The sequence below is a fragment of the Lolium perenne genome, chromosome 7, assembly GCF_019359855.2.
Source record: "Lolium perenne isolate Kyuss_39 chromosome 7, Kyuss_2.0, whole genome shotgun sequence".
NCBI classification, from domain to species: Eukaryota; Viridiplantae; Streptophyta; class Magnoliopsida; order Poales; family Poaceae; genus Lolium; species Lolium perenne.
The window spans coordinates 306,107,621-306,131,802 of NC_067250.2; the positions used below are offsets into that span (position 1 = coordinate 306,107,621).

At 48.0% G+C, this 24,182-nt stretch overlaps 3 protein-coding genes across 3 annotated transcripts; 2 read left to right on the forward strand and 1 right to left on the reverse strand.

The window, feature by feature from the left end:
- Window positions 1–5,835: 5,835 nt before the first annotated feature.
- On the forward strand, window positions 5,836–7,167 carry LOC127315067 (uncharacterized). Its single transcript, XM_051345598.1, has one exon. The coding sequence runs from the start codon at window positions 5,836–5,838 to the stop codon at window positions 7,165–7,167; it is 1,332 nt and encodes a 443-aa protein (XP_051201558.1).
- A 4,809-nt stretch (window positions 7,168–11,976) lies between these two features.
- LOC127311882 (uncharacterized) lies at window positions 11,977–15,408 on the forward strand. Its single transcript, XM_051342369.2, has 4 exons — window positions 11,977–12,956; window positions 13,047–13,190; window positions 14,096–14,281; window positions 15,012–15,408. The coding sequence occupies exons 1-4, from the start codon at window positions 12,045–12,047 to the stop codon at window positions 15,090–15,092; spliced, it is 1,323 nt and encodes a 440-aa protein (XP_051198329.1). The 5' UTR covers window positions 11,977–12,044; the 3' UTR covers window positions 15,093–15,408.
- A 2,229-nt stretch (window positions 15,409–17,637) lies between these two features.
- Window positions 17,638–22,363, reverse strand: LOC127311880 (vacuolar-sorting receptor 7). The gene is made up of 11 exons (XM_051342367.2): window positions 21,682–22,363; window positions 19,676–20,463; window positions 19,526–19,595; window positions 19,312–19,395; window positions 19,140–19,216; window positions 18,972–19,053; window positions 18,808–18,890; window positions 18,644–18,707; window positions 18,401–18,532; window positions 18,192–18,295; window positions 17,638–18,109 (listed from the first exon to the last, which is right to left on the reverse strand). Exons 1-11 carry the CDS (start codon window positions 21,977–21,979, stop codon window positions 18,005–18,007), a joined length of 1,887 nt encoding a protein of 628 aa, XP_051198327.1. The 5' UTR covers window positions 21,980–22,363; the 3' UTR covers window positions 17,638–18,004.
- Between the last annotated feature and the right edge of the window lie 1,819 nt (window positions 22,364–24,182).

Consider the following 24,182-nt stretch of genomic DNA (forward strand, 5'->3'; position numbering starts at 1 on the left):
TCTTTTAGCTCATGCTTGAGGAGAGTGAATCTCATTTCCTCATTTTCAACATGGGACTCCAACTTCACTATGGTTTCCTTATATTTATTCAAGATATCCATAGAGTATTCGAGATTAGCACGAGCTTCTTTATTACCATGAAGAGAAGCATATATCATTGCCATATTATGCACCAAGGTATTATATTCTTCATCATTATCATCATCATCACTCTCATCATTAGAGGAAGTGTTAGGAGTCAAAGTAGGAGATACCTTTGATCCATTTGCCATAAGGCACATGTGCATACCGGAGAATGAAGATGAAGATATTCTTGAATCCTCATTTGAAAACATGTCTTGATCCATATAGTGTTCGGTTTCCTCTACATTGTTAGTCAACAAACAACTAGAGGAAATATAAGCATTTTGATTATGGGGGCAAGACAAGGTAAGCATATCTTCATGAGATCTATGTAAGCAATTTACACATGATATGCAAGGACTAACAACACAAGCATGTAGGTCATTTTCAATGCTAGATGTGTTTAAGTCCAAAGAGGAAACATTGCAATGAGATAGAGATGAAGAGTCATCACTATTGAGCACAATATCAACATTGCAATTTCCCTCACCACTCACCATATCATTACCTTGTGTCTTGCAACACGTTGGTGAAGTGGAAGAAGATGATATATCATCACGACCGGAGGTGGAAGCAACTTGGAGCTCTTCATGATGTGAAGGGGAAGAGAGCTCCTCGGAGACACCACCGACCAATTGAGAAGTGGATCCACCAAACATTTCTTTAAGCTTGATCCACATCTCATGAGACGATTTTCGCTTTATATATATCAAGAACCTACGAAAATCGGGTCTCAAAGAGAATAAAAGCTCATTAGATACTTGAGCTTCAAGATGTAAGTTTTTCTCATCCTCTAAAGATAGATTTTGAGAATCCATCGGAGGAGAAAAACCGACATCTAGAAATTGCTCTATATGTGGACACAAGGTCCGAAGCTTACAAAGCAAGCAATTTCTCCACAAAAGATAATTTGTGCCAACAAAGATAATTGTGTCATTGTGCACTAAATTACTAGCCGACATCTTTACTCTCAAGGCGGTGAAGCCTAAAACAAGGAGAGACCTTGCTCTGATACCAATTGAAAGATCGAGATGTCGCCTAGAGGGGGGGGGGTGAATAGGCAATTACAAACTCTTGCGGATTTGTCTTGTATGAATGCGGAATTAAGCTATCGTTTAGTTTACAAGCACAAACCCTAAATATGCTAAGCTCAACTAAGTGTAACAATAGCAACTAGAGCTAAGCAAGATAGGCACAAGATATATGTAGCACAAGTGATAGCAAGATATATGTACTTCAAGCACGATGGCTATCACAAGGAAAGAGAGCTCGGGTATAGAAATAACCGAGGCACGCGGAGACGAGGATGTATTCCCGTGTTCCCTTGCTTTGCAACAAGGTACGTCACGTTTGGAGGAGTGGAGGTCCCACGAAGGATTCCCCGCGCCACGAAGGCTCACCCTATTCTCCGAACCACACCCACGAAGGATAATGGCCCTTTCCTTATGGTTAGCTTTTCCTCCGCTCCGGAGATGGCAAGCTCCACAACCACTTCACAAGCTCCACGAAGGAGAAGCCCGGGCCTCTTCACAATCTTCTTGAAGAGATCACCGGAGCACCAATCACCAAGCCAACTAGGAGGTCACCCTCCAAGAGTAACAAGCTCACGGTCTCTCACTCGAACAAATCGTGGTGGAGAGCTCAACACTATGCAATGATGCAAAGCAAGAACACCGGAGGTGTTCAAGTCCTTCACACTCAAATCCCACCAAAGCAACGAATGCTAGGATGAGATTGGAGAGGAAGAACAAGGGGAAAGTCAACCAAAGACTCCAAGATCTAGATCCCAAGAGTTTCCCTCACTTAGAGAAGAAATCGATCGGTGGAAGTGTAGATCTAGATCCCCTCTCCCAAATCCTCAAATATGAGCAAGAATGGTTGGAGGATTCAAGGGGGAGAGCAAGTTCTTCAAATAGTAGCAATGGAGGAGAGAGAATGGGAAGAACTGCTTGCTCAAGGTGGAAGAAGGGCTATTTATAGTCTAGGGAGAAAAATAACCGTTGGGGAAAAACCAGGTGAAAATAGGCAGAAAAACGGGCCAGAAAAAGTCCCCAGCCGGCGGCCCAGCCGGTTGACCGGAGCTGTGGCCGGCCGAGCCGGTCAGGGTCCAGCCCGGCGGACCAAAGGGCGAGGTGCGCGCCGCGTTGGCGGCGGAAAGGCCCCGTGCCGCGCGGGAGCGGCCCAGCCGTGTGGCGGCGGCGGCCCAAGCCGCGTGGGCGGAGGCGGCCCAGCAGCGCCGGGCGGCGCGGAGTGCTGGCCGCGCGGGGCGCGACGGGGGTGCAGGCCGGGTGGGCCGCCGGACCGGGAAGCGGCCTGGTCAAGTTCCCGGTTGGACCGGAGGGCAAGCTGGGCTGCCCGGCTGGTGGGCCGGTGGCCGCCCGGTCGACCGGGTGGGCCGGCATGCGGTCCGGCAGGCCGGGCGACAACCGGCCGCCTCCCCCCTTTTTCTTTTCTTTTCTTTTCCTTTTTCTCTTTTACCTTTTCTTTAATAACTATTGCTCCCGAACTCCGATTCGCATGAAACCAATTTTGTTGGAAAGATAACGACGAATAGAACCCCAACAAAAACTGGAAATATGGAGACTCCTCTCAGAACATTTTAGATGATTTTAGAGAGGGAGTCTCCCACCGTCAAGAACCGGTGAAGACGTCCAAACTCGAAAACGCAATAGAAGATGCATGCGGATTCCGTTTTCGATGAACTTGGACTTGTTGTAAAGCTAGCAACAAGCTCAAGAACCTCACATAGATAAACACCAAGAAGCAATAAGGATATGCAAAGTATGCAAAGGATTGAGCTCCCTAAGACGATGTGATCAAGTTACCCAACCGAAAGCCCCTCTTGATAGTGCGGCTATCTATCCTATAATCCGGTCTCCCATCAACCACCTTGAGACCGGTAAAAGGAAAACCTATCAAGGTCATACCTTTGCCTTGTGCATCCCGCTTGATCTTGATGATAACTCTTCAAGCTCTACTCAAGCCGGAATGCCTCACTTGATCATTGTTGCTTTGTGAAGACTCACAAATGCTCCCCCATACACTATGATGGGAAAGCTCCATTGATGCACGTCTTCACATGTCCATTATCACCAAATGGACGGCAAGCTTCAAGCATGTGATTCACTCAAGATGCTCATCTTAAACTTGCCCAACTCAACCTTGTATCTCCTCATACTCACATAATATAGAGCATGGCTAATATTGAGTTCCACATAAGAACTCCATCTTCATTTCTTCTTCTTGATCATATCACATATATATCTTCATACCGATGATCTTGATGCCAATACACAAGGTATACCTTTATCTTCATGGCATCCATACTTGAATCCAACACATGGAGAACAAGTAGTACCTATGGAATATTCCTTCATATAAACTCAATGAAAACATTAGTCCATAGGGGTTGTCATTAATTACCAAAACCACACATAGGGGCAATGTACCCTTACAGTCCTGATGTACGTTCGCGCTGGACTACCTCCACCAGAGCTGATGCCGACAACCACACCTTCCACACCAACGCACCTTTGACGGGGAGGTCGTTTTCTTCCTCGTACTCCTCCCGCCACTTTGGAAGCACCTCCCACCGCTCTGGGCCGGTGCAAGGTAGAGGCAGGTGTGCCTCTGCGATGGGCATCTTCGTCCCGTTGCATCGCCCCGAACATCGTTATACACCACAAGCCTGGCGTCCAGATGCGCTCACCGTCACAGGGGCTGCCTCTTCTTCCGCCGGTCAAATAGGGAGAAGAAGCCAGAGCCCATCGCCCATAGCAGGTGCCAGAGCCCCCCGCACTGCCGGAGTGGACGCCGAATGATGCCACCCCGGCGGAACACCGCCACCCCAACGCCCCGGAGGAGGAGCCGAGCCTGAGCCTTGCTGTCGTCCACCTTGATTCCTACAATACCAGTAAACCATCCTCCCTTGAGACCGCCTACTGGTGCTCGACGCGGGATTGGGGGATCATCACCCTTGACAACGACTCATGCAACAGTGGCGGTGGTAACGATGGCAGTAGTGGCAACAGCAATGCAGAGGAGAAGCCGCGCTGAACTGGAGCGCCTTTTTAGTCCCCGGCGGAGGTGCAGGTGACCGTGACATCGAGTGCTTCGTCTTCTTCGGTGGAAATGAAGGACCTGATTGTATCCTCAAACTTTTATTTTGGGTCCTTCTTGTAATAGTTGGGGGTTCGGTTGTAATTTATTTTCCTTCTGTAGTCCTCTATGTAACATGTAAGCCCACCGTATAAGACCCTTCGTGTCCTTTTTTGTTTTTTTTTTTTGGAGCGCCTTTGACGGAAAGCGCAACTAGTATTAATATTTTTTTAATATGGAATGTTATTTGAATGAAATTTGTCGGTTTAATATGGATTGTTGCCATTCAAGCTTTTGTGTAATGCATCCTAATATTTGAATGAAATTCGTCATTTTAATATGGAATGTTATTTCTTTAAAATACAATTGAAATTGCAGCACAAACCCATGCAAATTTCCCGCGCATATTTTTATTTTAAATAAAATTACTAAATAATGACGTGGTAATTTTATCACTGGTAGCGCGTTGGCAGAACGCCAACAATGTTGCTATTTGGCGACGTGGTACGCTCGAAAGCCACCACTATTTTTCAGACTGATGCCACACCACCTAACATCGGTGTGACATGTCAACATCACCAATTACAAAAACACAATGCCATTACTACCTTCTCTCAAATACATCAACATAATGAGTACGTATCTTCTTTACATAGAGAAAATTTCTTTTGAAGCTAAACAATGTGGTTTTATTAATACATAAAAGTAATGTTAAAGGTAGATGAATGCATTTTAAAGCATATTTATCTTATATTTTTGCATTAGTAATGATAGGATTTTCGTATTTTACGGCTCTAGCGTGCACCTCTTATGCTCGTTTCCCACGAAATCCAAATTATGATGGTATTGATGAAAATATTATTTGGAGCTGTCATATTAAACATAAATATGATATTTTAATGTGATCTATGTCATTTAAATGATTTTCCACCCACTTGGGTGAAAACGCGTCGCGAGAGGAGCATGAGCGCCAGTCATGGAGAAAGAGCTAAGAGAGTGGGGTTGGGCGGAGATAGGAGTGGAGTAGAGAGTTGCAACTCTATTTGCAACTGAAAAAAAAACTCGATTGCAACCTAAGTTGCAACTGATATACACAAATCATGATACAATTAAATGGTGTAGGATTTAACTGAGCGCGAACTTAATTCTCAGCTAGGTGAGAGCTAGTATATCCCATAAAATAAAGCAACAAGCTAAAGCAGTAAAGAGAACTCGGTTAAAGCAAACTCCAACACTACTCCGCCATCCATGTCAGGACATATATAATCTTGTCCTCGAACATGATTTGCTTGCTACTATGTAGAAGAACTGCATGCACCGGTCATCGGTTAACTCATCCAAATGGAGTTGTGGTTAAAAGAGACGCTATTAAGTTGTTCCGCTCTTTCAAAAGCTTAATCAGACATTAAAATCGGTTTGCTATAAATCGTACTACGTATTATTATACCTTGTTACGGAGTAGTACTTGAGAAGATCTGAAGGGGAATCCATGTCCGAGTTTGCAACGTATAGGACACTCCTCCTCCATCAGTACATAAACGTGTCCGCCTCCCGCCCCAGGTAGAGATATTCTGCCAACTAAGAGATCACAAGAGCGTGAATCAATTGCTCGCAATGGCAGAACCATACGCGAGTCCAGGCTGGTCAGGCCTCGCCATCGATCTCCTGATCCACGTCGTTCAACTCCTCGAGCTTCCGGAAGCTCTCGCCTTCCGCGCCGTCTGCCCGTTATGGCGCTCTGCCTCCACGGCCGCCGCCGGCGTGCCGCGTACTCGCCAAACGCCATGGCTCGTGTCCTTGGTGACGGACCCACTTCCCAGAGAGAAGCAGAGTCGTAGGGCATGGGATCCAAGCGTTTCTTTCAAGTTCCTTAACGTCCCGGACGAGAAAACGTATCAGGTCAGCCTCCCCCAGGGCAAGGGCAAGGGCAAGGCCGTGGCCTTGTGCGGGGCCTCCCACGGCTGGCTGGTCCTGGCCAACGAACTCTCCAACCTCGTGCTCTACGACCCCTTCGCCATGACCACCATCCCGCTGCCGCCCATCACCGGCTTCTCCAAGTGCATCCAGGGGGTCTACGGAGACGACGACGGCGGGAACCTGGAGGGCTACCGTTATCTGTTTTACCGTGGCGGCGACGCTACTTACGACGTGGTGGCTCCCGGCATGACCTTTTATGACAAGCTCGTGCTGTCCGGCTCTCCATCTACTGCAGCCAGCGCCATCGCTCTGGTCGTCCACACAGCTGGCAAGCAGCTCTCCTTTGCGAGGGTTGGAGGAGCAGGCAGCAGTTCTGCTTGGCGGCTGCTGGATTCGATGATCGAAGGAGCTGCTCGTGATAGTTTTGCCGATGTTATCCACCACCGTGGCAGCAGGTTCTACGCCCTCACCATGAAAGGGGTACTCGTCTCCTTCAACTTTTCCCGACGGAATAAACCCAAGAGGGAAACCATCATCGCCAGGGACGACAAGGATGTCATCACCAGGTACCTAGTTTCGGCTCCATGGGGACATCTTCTACAGATACGCGTCATCCTCCACACGGACCGGAAGAAGGGCGTCAGGGTGGAAATAGACAGGCTAGACCTCATAGGCCGCAGAATGGTGGGACTGTCCCCAACAAAGGCTCTACAAGGACACACGGTGTTCCTCGGACAAAATAGCCCGGGTGTTTTATCCGCCGACAAATTCCCGGAGTTGAGACCAGACTGTATATACTTCACAACTCCATGGCTCAAGAACACAATTGCGTACGGAAAGCCCTACAACCGATGGAGGAGCGGTGTAAAGGTTTATGACTTGAAAAAGCAGACGTTGGAGCATTCTTTCCAGTGTAGGGATGAGAGTTACGAAAGAGCCTCTAATCCGCAGGAGGTCTGGTTCACGCCGAGGCAGCTGCCATACAAAACATTCACTGCTTCTCTTCCTTTTCTCTATGACTCGCATTAGACCTAATAATCATTTACAGGGGGCCAGCTTCTCCATGGTTGTTGTTTGTCTTTTCAGGGGGAAAAGGACTGTCATAAGTTGACGATTCCTCCTCCCACATCTTGGATCATTTGTCTTGTTTGTCTTTTTCCCTTTTCAAGTGTGAGACCTTAATTTATATTCCTACATAATGAAGATGCATCTACTGCATTCGTTGTGTGCAATGGAACCCTGGTCATGTCTAACCTATTGATTCTACTCCAAATAATAATGGAATTTTCGAGTTATTCATGTCTAACCCTGGTCTTACTTTTTTCCGATGAAGAGTGCTTTATCTATACCTAATAATAAAGGGAATAGTGTTTCCGTGGTTTCGTCCGTCACTTTGCGCTTTCGTCCGTTTTGATATGCGCTTTCGTCCGTCACACCGAGAGTCATACAACAAACCCGATCAAAACCTAGAGCTATACGTCAAAACCAGGGTTCGTACATCCCCGCAGTAACCGACTAGGAGTCGTGCGCGTCATGGACTTCACAATTATGGCCTGGCTAAGTCGCGAGGTACAAGGACTGAGTAGATACCACGTATAAAGACACACCTAGGCTACGGTTTATCACCATGATGCTACAGAAAAAGAAACAAAACGTTCTCAGCTTGGAACTCTGCCGGTCGCCATGGTCATCGTCATGAACTTCGATCGTGAACGTCTTTACGCAACGTTGACGATATGGCCCGGATCAAGACCCGGGAAACCACCACCGGGACGACTGGAGGTGCGTCTCGAGGCCGTGCTGCTACAGGGAACAGACATCACGATCTTGCGCCACGCTGCCACTACAAACTATGGTGACGAATGGCGTTGCCGTGGATTCTACAAATGGCGACCTTCGGCTCCGACGCATCCAAACCATAGCGGCTTTGGCATCATGATGCTCACGGATGGGATCTCTGAGCAGTGCGACAACCTCACGAAGCGTGCGCCGACAAATTCTACAGCGGCGAGGCACGACATACCGTCATCCATCCGAATCTCAGGCGGCCCTCTCATCTATTCCTTTCCGATATGAATTCTTCTAGAGCACGCTGCCATGGCTGCTCATGCTCGGCATGTACTCCTTTGCCAGTTCGGCAAGCCACAAATGCATCTATAAAAGGGAGTCGATGTATGCGCTCCATGCGTACGACGACGTTGCCGCACGCTCCCTGCGCTTCTATATATATGGACCCGGCTTCGTCGCCAACATCGACCGCTGCGAGCAGAAGAAGTCGGCCACGGCCGTCGCCGAGCGCAACTGTGTCGCCCTTATCCGCGCCCTTGAAGTCTATGTCCTGCACGGCCTGTGCGGCGACGCCTACCGTTCCGCACTCATGAATATTGAGAGCATCATGAATCTTGGCATGCCTTTTTCTCAACGGGATGACATTTTGAGAATTTAATAGGCATTGTTATTATTTACTTTAGTGAGGGATTTTCCTAATTAGCATCTATGGAGTATCAATAGTAGATTAAAGTAAAAGTAAAAGTAAATATAAAACGTAGATCAAACAAATTGTGTGCGCAAGTGGACACGATGACCACCGTCGACGAAGGTGCGAAGGAGCTACACGGATAGATCACCGTCTTGAAATAGGGGAGATGGACTTGATGGGGGTGTCCTGAGCCATGCTTCTCCTATGCGATAGAATAGTTTTTCTCCGCTACTCCTCTGCGATAGAATATTATTTTCTCCCGGTGCAACGCACGGGCAAATTTCCTAGTATTACTTAAAAGTTTTAAGCATTACATCTGCCTTCTGCATAACTAAGATGCACACTCTCTGTTGAAGAAACTAAGATACACACAGCCGTTCAACATCCAAACTGGGAATTCAAAAATAAGGCTAGATACATGAAATTGTACCGATTTCTAAGGCGGTGGAGGTCTAATCCTGAGATTATGTTATCACCCATGTTAGATAATAAAGTCCCTCGCCGTGTACTCAAAACGTGTAGACACCTCCATAAAGAGGTCTCGGTTCTCCAAACGCTGACGAGATGACCATAAACGGAGCAAACTAGTAAACCAGTAGATATACTAAAAAACATAAGAATTTTTACTTCTAGAATCCTTGCCATTTCTACATAGAAAAAGCAATCAAATAATGGTAAGCGCTCCCACCAAGTATTGTAAATCCAAAATCCACCCCATTAAGCCAATGGCTAAAAATATTGGCAATTGTAGGGGGGGGGGGGGGGGGGTATAGGGTAGAACCTATTTGGATGATTGACCATATAGATCTTGCAAACTAGCATTAGAAGAATAAATGTTTTATTGTCTCATCCTGCTGAAAAAAGACACGCTGTTTTAGTTCTCTGCCAGTTATATTTTGAAATGTTGCCATTAGTTATAATAACTCCCTCGATGAAGGTACCATGCGAAAACCTCTGCAATATCTTCATCTTCCAAATCTTCTTATTATTAACTACTGACTCAATAGGATGAATCAATGCTATATACATGGAATCCAAGTATAATTTTCCATTCTAGGTTCCAACGAAACTCTTCCTCCCCTTGCGACAAATGGACGACCGCCTAGCAATGCATTCCAAGATGCAATACAACTTGCATGTAGAGTATGTCAACTGGCAGGAGCCATATGGTTGTCTTTAGTATTTTGTATTTCCTGTGAGCTAATATTCAACGACATTTAATTGCATTACTTTTTTATATGAGTTAGCTATAGTTTTAGTTGCAACATATGGTGGAGGCAATCATGGCGGCACCGAAGGACCTAGGTGCTATGTGATGGAAACCATGCTGTTGCGCTGAAGATGGAGATGAAAGGCGCAAGTAAAAGGCTATAAGATATCACATTATGAATTGCATGTGATGTTTATCCCTTTTATGCATCTTATTTTGCTTATAAATGATGGTAGCATTATAAGATGAATGTGTTCTCCCTTAAGTATGCATCGTTCTGAAAGTTTATCGTTTTGAAGCACCATGTGATAATCGAGTGTTATAAATTCTATGTTCGCATACAAAGGGTGTAAGCCCGTTTTACACATGCAGAAATACTTAGGTTAAACTTGATGAGCTTAGCATGTACATAAATAACCTTGGAGCACAAGAAAATTAAAGGTTGAACATGAATCATATGGATGATATGATCAACATTTTCATGTTCTCCATTGAAACTACGTCATCTAATGTGATGATCGGACGTGATGTAGTGAATTTGGATCGTGTATCACTAAAATAACTATGAGTGATGTTGAATTTAGTGAAATTTGATTAACTTAAACTAATTATATGAACATAGTCTAAATTATCTTTGCATTAATTGTTGTAGAATTGGCATCAGTTATCTACCTTTTATTAGGAATTTTAATTGAGATAAAGGCAGGCATAAGCGCTCCATATTTCACCCACCCTGATCCCAACGGATGTCGACCCGAGATGTAATGATACATACATGCGATCGAAGTATGGAGCATCTTATAGCAGAGTTTGGTCGGAGTCGTACCTGCTAGCGATGCATCGACATCATGTAAATAAATTGATTCTTGCTCTCAGATAATGACAGATGCACAGTGCATGGTGAGCATGTCTCCTTAATCCTTATATTGTTGCAACAAGAGAGTTAGGGGATTTGTGTATAACTTTTAAGATATTACCTTGGCTATCACTTTAGGGAAACACTCCATAGTTTTGGTGTTCCTCCTTTTTGTCTTGTGACTTCTACAAATGGTTATTTTCGAAAACTACAAATTTACATTGTTCTTTACTCTCTATCACAAGTACATTATCACTAAGATATTTTTTCACAGTAGTCAACTATAGCAAGTGAATTTATTGTTGCAAATGGTGAGATGAAATCTTTGCGGATTAGCTTCGGTATTTGTTACTCCCTCATTTCCCTATTAATTTAATAGACAATGGAGGGAGTAGTTTTTTTTTTGCTTTTTGTCTAAATTTGTTTTGAACTACTATTCTAGAACGAGATACCTTGTGTGTATGTTATTTGTGCAAAAGTAAACAACAGTTTAAACCCACGTGAATGTCTACGTTGACCAATTTTGTATACATAGTATCCACCTCAAGAGAGGAATCTATTTGAACCATGTATCAACCAATCATAATGCACACATTGAGTAAATGTAGGGTTCAAGTCGGTGATAGTAATTTTTTTTGCGAAACACAATATAATTAAATACGCTCATACACGTGCACACATTCACCCCTATGAACGCATGCACACGCACCCTACCTCTATGAACACCTCCAAGAGACTGCATCGAATAACTCATCCAGCGGATCTTGAGTTTGACGTTGTAATCTTATTTTCTTCCATCTCCTCCTCCCGTTTTAAAACCCCGTTGTCCCTCTCTTCTCTCGTTCCCAATTCTAACTATCAAAATTATTATACACGGTCAGTTTGCTTCGTGCCGGTCTTTCCCACATCGACAACCTAGGAGATGAGGTGGAGTGGACGATATGTCCCGTAGTCATCTTACTTACACATGACAATTGACAAGTGATTTAAGTTCTAAAATTCATGGTGGGACATGACTCTCTAGATGTTCAAAGTGCAATTTTGCTCTCAGTTATTTTCTTTTGACTCGTTTTTCTTTCAAATATGGTTCGTTTGGAATCTATTCCTTTTTTCGTGCTTTCGACAGAAGATCGGCCGTGGAGGCGTCAGATCTAAGTTATTTTCTTCGGATTCATTTTGCTTTCAAAGTTTCAAATATGGTCCTCTTGTAGTGCTTTCGAATAAAGATCGGACGGCTGAGAGAACAGCATCAAGTGAGATCCAATGGCTACAATTTCGTCGGATCCCGGGATCCAGCCCACTACCATTCCGTCGAACAGCTTGCGAGCCCAACCCTAACCAGCACCCCGCGCTAAACCACCATGCGAGGCCTCGGCGCCGCCGCCGCCGCCGCCGCCCGGCGGCACGCGAACCTCCCCTCATACGCCGCCGCTTTCTCCTCCTTCTCCGGCATCGGCGGAAGCGGTGGCGCTGGACGCGGGCGCGGGCGCGGCCTACCACCCTCCGCCTCCGCGCCGCAGCGCGCTCCCGGGCGCCCCATTCCCGACGACGGCGACGACGATGGCGCGGCGGATCTCTTCGCCGCAGCGTCTTCCGCCGGCCGTGGCCGCGGGGAGCCCGCGATCCCGCCCTCCCCCACCATCCCGCCCTTCTCGTCCTTCTCCGGCGCCGGCCGCGGTCGTGGATCGCCCCTGCCACCGCCGCCGTCCGTCCAAGATGCCCCCAAGCAACCGACTTTCACCAAGCGGTTCGACTTCGGGCCCCCTTCATCCGATCCGGACCCGCCAACGACAGTTGCCTCCTCCTCCTCCTCCTCCGAACCACCGCGTTCGGTCCCTACCGCCGGCGCCGGCCGCGGCGTGCCGCGCGTGCAGCAACCGGCGGACAGAGCCCCCGAGGAGAACCGCTTCGTTCGACGTCGCGAGGCGAAGAAAGCGCCCGCCCCTTCCGCCCCAAGCGGGCAGCCGAAACTGGCCCCACAGGACGCCGTGAAGCGCGCTCTGGAGCTCCTTGCCCGTGGCGGCGACGGCGGACGCGGCAGAGGGGGACGCGGCCCCCGCGGGCGTGGCCGTGACGGTGGCCGCCGGCCTGCTGCGGCGGACGAGCGCGATTCGCTCTTCTTTGGGGACAACGCTGACGGCGAGAAGCTCGAGAAGCGGCTCGGTGCGAAGAAGATGGAGATTTGGGACGCGGCGTTCAACGAGGCGGCAGAGCAGGCGCTGCCAGACCCAGAGGAGGATGATTATTTGGAAGCTGTGCACACCAATAACATGGTGCGTGCTGCACTGCATCAGAATTATCAGATCTGGGCGTGCTTGTTCGGTTCCTGACGGGTTTTTATTTCTGAGTGCTTGTGTGTGCAGATTGAGTTTGAGCCAGAGTACCATGTGAACTTTGGTAATCCTGACATTGAGGAGAAGCCGCCGATGTCATTAGAGGAGGTGCTGCAGAAAGTGAAGCCATTTATCGTTGCCTATGAAGGCATCAAGGACCAGGACGAATGGGAGGTGAATCTTATAATTCTCACAATGAGATATATTATGTTTTGCCAACTAAATGTTTGTGCAAGTAGATAGTTCTGTTTTTTTTTCTGGTATACTTGTATTACTGCTTCGACTTACCACACACATTAGAATGTGCCAGAGTAAGTCAACTTGGATCAGATCTTGTTTCCTTGTTTCGCTGTTATAGCTTGCATTATCATATCTGTAGTTCGATGATATTAGGATGTGATAGCATGCTATAGTCTTGATAATAAATTGATGGACCAGCTACATAGATCAATATTAAAATAGTACTATAACTTAGTTTGCAATTTTATACCCTTCTAGTTTATTTGTAGTTGAACATGCACTAATTTTGTCTAGTAGTATACATATAAAACTATGTTGACTGTTGTTGAAATGATATTAGTAGACTTGCTGTTAAACCTCAAATCTACTTTTATAACATTCTAGTGTTGCTTATATGCATATTTTTATAAATAGTCTGGAGGCAGTAATAGTTAGCTCTCTGAGCCATTATAGTCTTGTTGAGTAGTTGTAGGTCAATTTTGTTGTTCTGAGCTGACTGATGAGGTTCAACTGCTAAACTATTAGATGAGTTTCTTCTTCCAAATAAAGCCTGTTTTTTTCCTGTACATTCGATTTAATTTGTAGATTATCTTAAAGGACACAAATGTCTGGATAGTTTTATCATTTATAGGGTAAGATCGTTATAGTTTCCAGATATTGGCCTTACAAGTAAGCATCTCCGGTTCTACAATTCAGTTTTTAGTGTACTACAAATGTCAGATTGCATGTATATACGAGAGCAGTTCACGATTATGTACTTGCATTCATTTCGTTGCTACATGTGTTCTTTTTGGGGGTATCTTCAACTGATCTGGTATAATCTACTGTATCATTCTTAGGAAGCCGTGAAAGATGTCATGGAAAGGGCACCCCATATGAAAGAGCTTATAGACATGTACAGTGGGCCTGATGTCGTATCTGCAAAACAGCAAGAAGAGGAGCTGCAAAGGGTTGCCCACACTCTTCCAGAGAGCATACCTAACTCAGTAAAGCGGTTTACAGATAAAACTTTACTCTCTCTTAAGGTTGGCCTTCTTAAGTTCTTATTACAACTAATGCTGTAGATAGTATTCATGGGTCAATTCTTAGTAGCAATTAGAGTAAATTGAGCTTATAGTTGTCATGGGAGCAATGTGATTCCTATATAACTTGACGTGTTCTGACATAGCCATTAAGAGTCAGCTTGTTTCCAGAGCTGCCTTCTCTTTGCATACTAAACATGATGTTTACTATGGCCATGATCATATTTTTCGTGTAATATTTCTCCCGATTTTACCTTCAGGTCTCATCTATACTCTGGTTTTGCTAGGCTCTGATCGTACAACATTTCTTCATCTAGCTGTATGCATCACTGTGTGGGTGTCCAGATAGATACATTTGATAATTTCTTACCCTAATTTCTCGAAGATATAAAATGACTGAGACTATCTATCTCAAAACTTGTTAAGCGTATATGCTTAAAGTTAGCTTCTTGTAAACACCTGACATTAAGCACAGATAATAAAATATTTGCAGCTAACAACATAAACTCAAAAAATGCAATGCCATTTGTCTCGGTACTTCTTTAAAAAGAATCATGATTATTTGCAATATACAGCTTAGCGTGCCGTTCTAGATAGTACCTTAGAAACAATACTTTTATGTGTTGATACTTGATGTATTTCAGTACTCATAGGTTTTGTTTGCTTGGACAAAATTTGCTTCTCTACTTGCTAACTTAGTTAGTATTCTGCTTTGCTTTCTTGTATTTTGCAGAATAATCCTGGCTGGGGTTTTGACAAGAAATGTCAATTCATGGACAAGTTTGTTCGTGAAGTTTCAGAACAATACAAGTGAAAGCCTTCTGGTACAATGTTGTAAGATCTCATTTTGCCCCTAAGAAGATTTAGCAGATTTTCCCTTTTTCAGAGAAGGTTTGATGTTATGTTCAATTCATGCTATATTCCCTTCTACTGGGATGGTAGTTAGGCAAATAAAATCACTGGAAAACATGGATATTTCTTCTAGGAGATTTTCCTCTTGTCATTTTTTGTTCTAGAAGTGCCATCGCCATTTGTTTATGACAACTGAAACTCCCTTACCTCAAGGCACTGGTCGAATTATGAATGCTTGATTAAGGTGCTAATCAAATTATGTATGTTTGAATTGATCAGGGAGTGATCTATTTCCTGTACTATGGATCGCTTATTTGTACCGAATGAGAGATGAAATGGTATCTTGTGTTAAGAAGTGAGCTCTCAGCACGAAGTCCTTTCAGGGCATGCAAGTCAGCTGCCCAAGTAGGATCACCAAGGGTGTGTTCGTTTTTCAGACCGGGTGGAATGGAATGGAATGGTTCCATTCCATTCCATCACATTCCATCCCCTTCCATTTTTCTGTTCGGTTGAAAAGAGAAGCTTGGAATGGAACCGGATGTAACTAATCTAAATCTGCAATTAATTAGCCTAATTTAAAGAGATTTACAATTAATTAGCCTGGAACGGCTTCGTCTCCGCCATGGCCGCCGCGCCCCTAGCCCCCGCCGGCCGTCCTGGCCTCCGCGCCGCCAGCCCCCGCCGTCCGCCGCCCTTGGAGGAGTGCGGCCGTCTGGCCGCCGCGCCGCCAGCCCCCGCCGGCCGTCCTGGCCACCATCCTCGCCTCTCGCATGGGCGCCGTCTGGGCCGCTGCTCCGTCCGCCGTCCAGGGCGCCGTCCGGGCCGCTGCTCCGTCCGCCGGCGGCCGCGCCTTGGTGACCGTCCTGGCCGCTGCTCCATCCGCCGGCGGCCGCGCCTTGGCTCCGGCCGCCCCGTCGCATCGCTCGGCTTCAGCGCATTGCAGTGAGGGAGGGCCACGGGAGAGAGTGGGGTTAACGCGTGAGAGAGATTAGCACGAGCCGTTCCACCTCGTCCGGCCGATTTGGCCGGACGGGTGCGTTCCGCATCTACGTAGAATATTCCGTTTTGAGGAATCACTCCGTTCCATCCTTTTGTCTAACCGAACACGAGAATGGGTTCCAGGTGTGGAACCGTTCCATTCCATTCCAGCTCGTTCCAAAACCCAAACAGACCCCAAAATCACATAATGGGCCTGTTGATCTACATGCACAAACGTATAACCTGGTCATGCTCCGCCATCTAAAGATTGGATTCTGTGATAATGCATGGCCACTCAGGCAGTAATTAGTGAATTAGGTTTAATTGTAAGGACACCAATGCAAATTAAGAAGTTTGGGCGATTATTTTTATCATCAATTCGATACTGAGAGCATCTCCAGCCGCGTCCCCCAAACTGTCCCCCAAAGGGCGCTGGATCGAGCGTTTGGGGGACGTGTTTTGTTCGTGCCGCGTTTGGGGGACGTCGCTCCCCAGCCACGTCCTCCAAACGCCGCCCCCAAACATTAAAAATAATTTAAATAGATAGAAGAAAACTCTTTACTATAATATTCAAATCGGTTCAACTTAAAATTACATATAAAACTTCGAAAAAACATAATTAAATTACATATAAATTATTTTAAACTACTTCGTCTTCTTCTTCGATGATGGCCCCGCCTCGTCGTCGTCATCACGGTGGCGCTTTCTGCTCGTCACCTCTTCCGAAGAGGCGGTGTCGGCCGACTCGTCGGAGGAACTAGTGTCCTCCTCCTCGTCGCCGGTGCTCACCGGCTTCGCCTTGGCCTTGGCATTGGCCTTCGCTTTCGCGTCCGCCTCCGCCTTCGCACGGGCCGTCGCCGCCTCCTCTGACCCCAGCCATTCCTCCTCGCTGTCAAGTGCCGGCAGGGAATCATCACCGCTGCTGGACGTCTGGGTTCTGTACCACCAATGGAGAAATCCAGCAGACTTGCCCTCGCTGGGGGTGTCGGATGGAAGCTGCGAGATGTAGCTCATCGTCGCTGGAAGCTTGGATCAATGGCGGGCGGTTGAAGATCCGAAAGCGCCTACGTACGGGTCTTCTTATTGAGCGCGGATGAACGGCGGCGCAGAAGTCGAAGAGAGCGGCGGTTGCTCTTCCGAGTAGTCCACGCTCCATTCCGGCGGTTGGGGCATCGGGCGACGCGGTTGCCAATGCGACGGTTCCGCTTCCGGGCAACTGCACCGTCGCTACGTAGGCGGCGGTTGAGCATCCGAGCCGCTGACGGGTCGGCCCCGCCACTCCCCGCCTCGCTTTTCGTTGTGTCCGGCGTGCCCGGAGCGTCCCCTGTGGGACGGGGACGGGCTCGGGGCGCCGGACACCGTATGGGGGCGCGCCGGACAAAAATGGGCTTTGGGGGACGCGGCTGAAACGATTTTTTTGTCCGGCGCGCCCTAAATCGCTTTGGGGGACGCGGCCGGAGATGCTCTGAAGCACCTAGAATAGTACCGATACATGTCAATAGTAAAGCACCTGCAGCTTTCGCGAAAGGTTGAAGAAAACAAACCCCAAATGACAAAAACACAAGTCCTGGTTTTGGTTTGTACATGGCAGTATATTTTATCTTTGCCAATGTAATCTGACTGTAAAGTTTTTGATCCACCAGGGGAGCAGAAATGCCTATCTAGCTAATCATCTACAGCTCACCCCTGTGTGTTTTGTACAAACCATCATTTTCTTTTCTATACAAAAAGGGAACTAAGAGATCATCGAAATGCACAACGAAGTATCTGCCGAGTATGGTTGAAGCCAGAAGGTGTAACTCTGCATGTTTCCCCTCCCAAATCCATCTCCATCTACTGCCTGTTCATAAGATGCAGAACAAGAGATCTGTTCAAAAGCTTCATGATGATATAGCCTTAGGCGTCTGAAGCATGTTGCCGGAGGGGCTGGTGCTCGTTGTTCTGGCTGTCGAGCGGCATGTACTGGGACATGATGGCCATGATCTCCGAGTCCATGTACGACTGAAACAATGAAACAAATAAATCGTTGAACCACCACAACATATAATCTAGGGGAAGAATTTAGATGCGGTGAGGAACGTACCCTGAGCCTGTACTTGTAGAAGACGTAGCCGGCGACCCCTAGGCCGGCGGCGCATGACACGACCAGGATGCCGATGAGCCAGCCAAACCTGTACATGCTGCTAGCTGCATCCATCACGGAGTGAAAGCAATGAGCATCTCAAGCATTGGTTCACAGGATTCCGACGGACAGACTGGTAGGATTTCAGACTAGAACATTGGAGTACTTACCGATGCAGACATCCTCCCCTCGTATGTAGATCTGGTTGCCCTTGCTGCAGCTGCACTCGTAGCTGCCCCAGGTGTTCTTGCAGCGGCAGTCCGGGCAGGTGCACGCCAGCTTCTCCTTGCACTCGTCCAGATCTGAAGAAGCAGCCATGGACATAAGAACTCGTTCTCAGCAACTCGGCTCTGTTACGCTTCCAACCATCTCTTGCACTACCGGTTTCAGGAAGGGAACAATGGAGACCTCACCTTTGCATGTGTGGCCGTCCCCTTGGAACCCCGACGGGCACCGGCACCCGGTCAGCGCATTGTCCTGATACAAACTCATGGGTTAGCACTTAGCAGAGATACATGGATAGACGATGAAGGCCATGTCGAGTGGAACTCTGAAAGCGAGAAGAGAAGTGATATACCGAGCAGGCGGAGAAGGTGCGTTCCCCTCTGGTCTCCCACCAGCACCCGCCATGGTTCAGCGCGCACCTGCCCGGCCCGACAGCTGAAGCAGCAACAGGGAGAAACATGAGCATACCGTCTCCAGCATTCCCTATAGCGCCATGAAATGGCATGCGAAGCGTACCTTTGCAGTGGGTGTAGCCGTCGCCCTCGTACTGGACGCCGTTCACCACCGGGCACTCGCACACCCTGCCCCTGTACGTGTCCTGCGCATCATCAGGAAAGAACAAAGATCAGATCACACATTGCTGCAGAGTGGATGAATATTCAGCCTTCTAGTAGCACTAGGTACCCTGCAGGCGGTCACGTTTGTCGCCTGGTCTCGCCAGCACCCGCCGTTCCTGTGCAGGCACTCGTTCGTCTCAATGTCTGCAATGGCGCATCACAAGAGCTTGTCACAAGTTCAGACAGAAAAACCTTCGATCTTTACACAAGAAACACGACGCTTGAGAGTTTTCTCCTACCGTCGCTGAGGCAGACGTGCGGTTCGGTCCCCTCCTTGAACCCGGCGCACACGGCCTTCAGCACCGCCGTCCTCTCCAGCTTCCCTACAAGCACACAACATCCCAGTCGATCATGTCAGCAAAGATGCAAGCTAATTTCATACCAAATCTTTCGCATCGACTCTAGCAAAACCGTCCTTGTTGCTGAAGAAAGAGACGCCGCAACAATCAATACCTCTGTACTGAACGTCGTTGATGACCAGCGTGGGCAGGATGGTCACATCGCCTCGCGATCCACGGCCAATCTGAAAACAAAAACACCATTACCATGCTAGCTTGAACAGAGTACTGGAAGGGGTCGCCATGCCCCGGGAGCCGATCGAACCTGGTCCTCCTGCTCCTTGGTCAGGACGGCGTTCTCGGCGTCAGCTTCGGGATCGCCCATGCACTCCAGCACCTTGTCCAGCGGCAACCCAAGCGAGGTGACCACGTCCTCGGCGCACGTCTTGCTGTACTTCTTCTCCTTCATGGAGCACCGGAGCTTGTAGTCCATGGCGTAGTCCCACCACGCCCAGGGCCGGCCGGTCTCGTTGGCCACGCGGTGCACGCAGAGCTGCCGCAGGTTCTCCACCACCACGTCCTTGCCCTCGTAGCCCGCCCCGAAGTCCTGCTCCGGGTCCGGCGCACAGTACCTGCCGTGGTTGATGCACTGCGACTGGCACTGCCGCGTCAGCTTGAACGCCTCCGGGCAGTACCAGGTGATGTAGTGCGGGGTGAAGCGGGCGTACCCGCCGCGCTCCAGGATCTGGGCGTGGCCGCGGAAGCTCTTCACGAAGGCCGCCTGCTCATCGCACCGCGGCCCGCACTCGTCGTTGCTGTTGGTCCAGAGTTCATATTCCACGCGCTCGTCGGGGTGCGGCATCGACTCCCGCCAGTCCAGCTTCACCACCACCTCGCCCTCGGCCTCCGCCTTCTCCGCCATCTTCTTTAGGGACTCCCCGAAGGCGCGGTTCACCAGCGCCGACGGGATGTTGATCTTGTCGATGTACTCCGTGTCCGGCGACGCCTCGGGGGTGTCCATCGTCAGCAGCTGCTCGTCGATGCTGTCCGCGATCAGCACCGCCGCCGCCCCTGCCTGCTGGGCGTTCCACGACTTGAGCGCAAAGTAGCATTCTGCGAAAACATGTCACATGATCAAACTGTCAATTCTCTGTGTGTACTGATGTGGTGTAAAATCTCTGCAACGTTAGGATATGTTCGATTGTACAAGGTGCAACTTCTTGAAGAAGCTTGGGCTCCCTTTGCTTGGAAATTAATCAAGGGTGGATGGAACATTGGAACATACTGTCGATCTGGTGCTGCCTTTGGCTTGAAGTAACTCTGACACCTACTAACTGGTAGTGCAAGTGTTGTGATCAAGTGCGTTGTGATGGCTGGATCAAACACCAACAAATGGCATGCTTGGATACTGGCTGTATGTCTGAACCTATCCTGCTTGCTTTCTGGGTTCAGAAATGGCATAAGGTGCAATTCTTGAACAAGGTTGGGAAGGCTTTGCTTGGAAATTAATCAAGGAAGGATGAGGCAGATTGTTGATTTGATGCTACCCTTGGCTTGAAGGGATACCGACACCTACTGACCGGTAGTACAAGTGTTGTGATCAAGTGCGTTGCGATGGCTGGATCAGATGAAATGAGCACCAACAAATCCAATGGTTGGATATACTAAATGTATGTCTGAACCTGCTATTTTGTCTTTCAGGTCAGAGAGAGTTATCTGAAACTCTTGACAAAAGAAAAGTGTGATCCTGTACAAATGTCGTGTGAATTCATATTGTTTTAGTAATACATTGTTTTCCTATATTTTCACAAATTATATACTCCACCAGAAATATCTACCAGTAGGTACGAAACAGCTGAGTCAATGGAATACGGTCGAATTCAACTCCACTAGAAATATGCAAGCAAAAAATAAAAATAAAACAAAATTGATGGCAATTTGTGTGATATCTAAGTTGGAGACCAATCTACATCAACAGGTTACAATACTAGTAGTACTAGTAGCACTAAAGTAATTAGCATGTGTAGCAAGTTTCAAACTACCTAACCATTAGTAGCTTCTTTTCCTAGTACTTAAAGATTAACACGTTGACTTGGCCCATCAATAGCACAGCTCTGACATGAACCAAGATATATGACCATAAGGTATAAGTCGTTGGTAAGACTGAACAGTTCAAGCTCGTGCAGCTAGCCACCAGCAACTACTTCCTCGTTAGAATTAGAAAAAACCGGTAATAACAAACTAGTATGAAGTAACACGGTAAATAATGGTGATGCTTGTGAGTATATCATCAGTTCATTAAGAACCACGGATTAGCAAGAAGTTGGGTACCTCCGCGGTCAAGCAGCAGGATGACGGGGCGTCCGGACTTGGACTTGAACTTGGTGTGGAACTCGGCGCAGCCAGTGGCCTTGGCGTCCGGGTAGAGCACGACGCCGGTGAGCGTGCCGCCGTAGTCGGGCACCCCGAAGTTGCCGATGGCGGCGTCGTGGTGGCCCCTGATGTGCTCCGGCGCCAGCACCCTCACGCTGCTCTTCTCCACCACGAACCGCCCCCGCACCGGCATGACCACCATCGACGCCGCCACCACGGCAGCGAAGGCCAAGAACGGCCAAGCACGTCTAGCCATCGCCGCTCGACCGATCAATTTCGATCACCTCGCCTCGCGCGCGTCTATCTCGTGTCTATGGCGGCGAGAGGTAGGAATAGGAGTGTATGATGGAAGAGCCAAGAAGGCTTACGAGCTACGACGAGCTGCGTTTGGTGGCGAGCGAGGTTAGGTGGCCCGGCAAGAAAAGAAATGGCTCGACCTTGCCGGGTTCTTACTCGACTCCTCCTGCGACTGCAAGCCGAGATATGGATGGAAGGGAAGAGGCCAGGGGGATGGGGATGGTTTGCTTGGATTGTACTGCTGGGGAAGCTGACGGAATGCGTTTGGTCCGATTGGGATTCGGTGTGCGTCAGCCAGCAGCTAGCTTCTGTGACGTGCAAGGGAAGAGAAGTGGGAAGGCGACGGGCGGCGAGAGGAGGAGCTAGGGAGCTGCCAACTGCTGGCGGATGCGAGGGGTCTGTAGAAAGTTGGAGCGCGAAAGGAGAGGCGCACCTTTTCCTCCCGTGGAAAAACCTGAATTTTAAGATGAGGAGTCCTGAGGGAAGAGTCGAGTCATGAAAACAGAGCTGAAATCAAGTCGTGGATCGGTCGGTCGTCGGGTGCAGAGCACGGGTGGAGTCGTCGTGACCAACCGTGTGTTTCCAGTCTGCTCTGGACCTTGCACGACGAGTCGACGGTACCCGGCCGGACGTGTACGTTGGGTCCTGGAATCTATTTACTTTTGCTCACATAAGTCACCGCCGTACCTTTCATGGATATGCCCTGGAGTTTTTTTTTTTTGAAGCAAAACCAATATATATATAAGACAAGCAAGCCGCCTCATTAAAAACCTTCCAGTACCCTTCGGTACCCTGGTAAGGAAAAGAGTGCGTAAGAAACTTGCTGTCTGAGTCACATAATCGTTACATCATTTGCCAACACACTAAAAATGAAATCAGGGGGGTCATCGAGCCAGACAATTGACTCTGGTCCCTCTGAGGATCTAGCTAAAGCATGTGCTGCCATGTTGGCTTCTCTAGGACAATGAGAGAACACCACCTCTACAAAACTATGACAAAGCATCGAACACTCCTCGTAAATAGCTGCAGCTGGGCCAAAAGAATTCCCGCCTTGATTCATAACCTCAATCACATCCATGCAGTCGGAATTCACCTCTATCCTGTTGCATCCTATCTGGCCAGCAAGAATTAATCCATCCCGAAGCGCTCTAGCTTCGGCAGAAGATGGATCAGAGATAAACGGAATGCCGCAACAGCTCGCCGCCAGAAAGGCCCCACTATCATCACGTAGAATTGCACCAGTGCTTCCAGTTCCAGCATCAGCGTTAAACCCTGCGTCCACATTAAGTTTCACAAAGTTTTCTTTTGGTTTTACCCACCCATGCCTGTCAATACCTGTCATCCTCTTCTTTGCACTAGAATAGTTCAGAGCGAGTGTAGATATCGACTGTGCAGTACGAGCAGGAGATTGAACAGCCTCACCATGCGTGGCTTTTCTCCTCTCCCACCAAATATACCAAACCGCTACTGCTATCAGGTCATTCCGCTCCACCTCCGGGGTCATCGGGGCCGCAGCCAACTTATCCCGAAGCAAAGCTTCCAGAACTGCGCCGCCATTTGTTTCAACAGAAGTCACATGTGATATCAACTCACTCATACCGAGAAAGCTCCAAATTTCCAAAACCCGCGGACAGCAGAAATAAGCATGGCGAATGCTCTCACAGTCAGTTTGACAAAGTGAGCATTGAGAGCTCGTGATCATGTGCCTATTAGCTAACACCCCATTACAGGGAATAGCACCCAGGAGCGATCTCCACAAGTGTATTTTCATCTTGGCTGGAACATTCAAAGCCCATATTGTTTTCCAAACAGGCAAATTCGAAGATGTACCATAACCTGATGTTCTCCTTAGTTTGGTGCCGTGTTGATGATCCCATTCTGCATGGTAACAAGAACGCACCGAGAAAATACCCGTCTTGGTAAAGTGCCAAGAAACAAAATCCTGCATAATCCCACTCGCTAGGGGAATGTTCAGAATACGCTGTACATCAATAGGCCAAAAGATCTCATTTAAGATTTCTTCATCCCACTTCTCAGTATCAGGATCAATCAAATCAGAAACTCTTGACAAAACAATATTGCCTCTTCTAGTGGTGATCATACGATTTGGACTTCCAGGAACCCACGGATCAGTCCAAATATTTATTTTTGAACCATCCCCA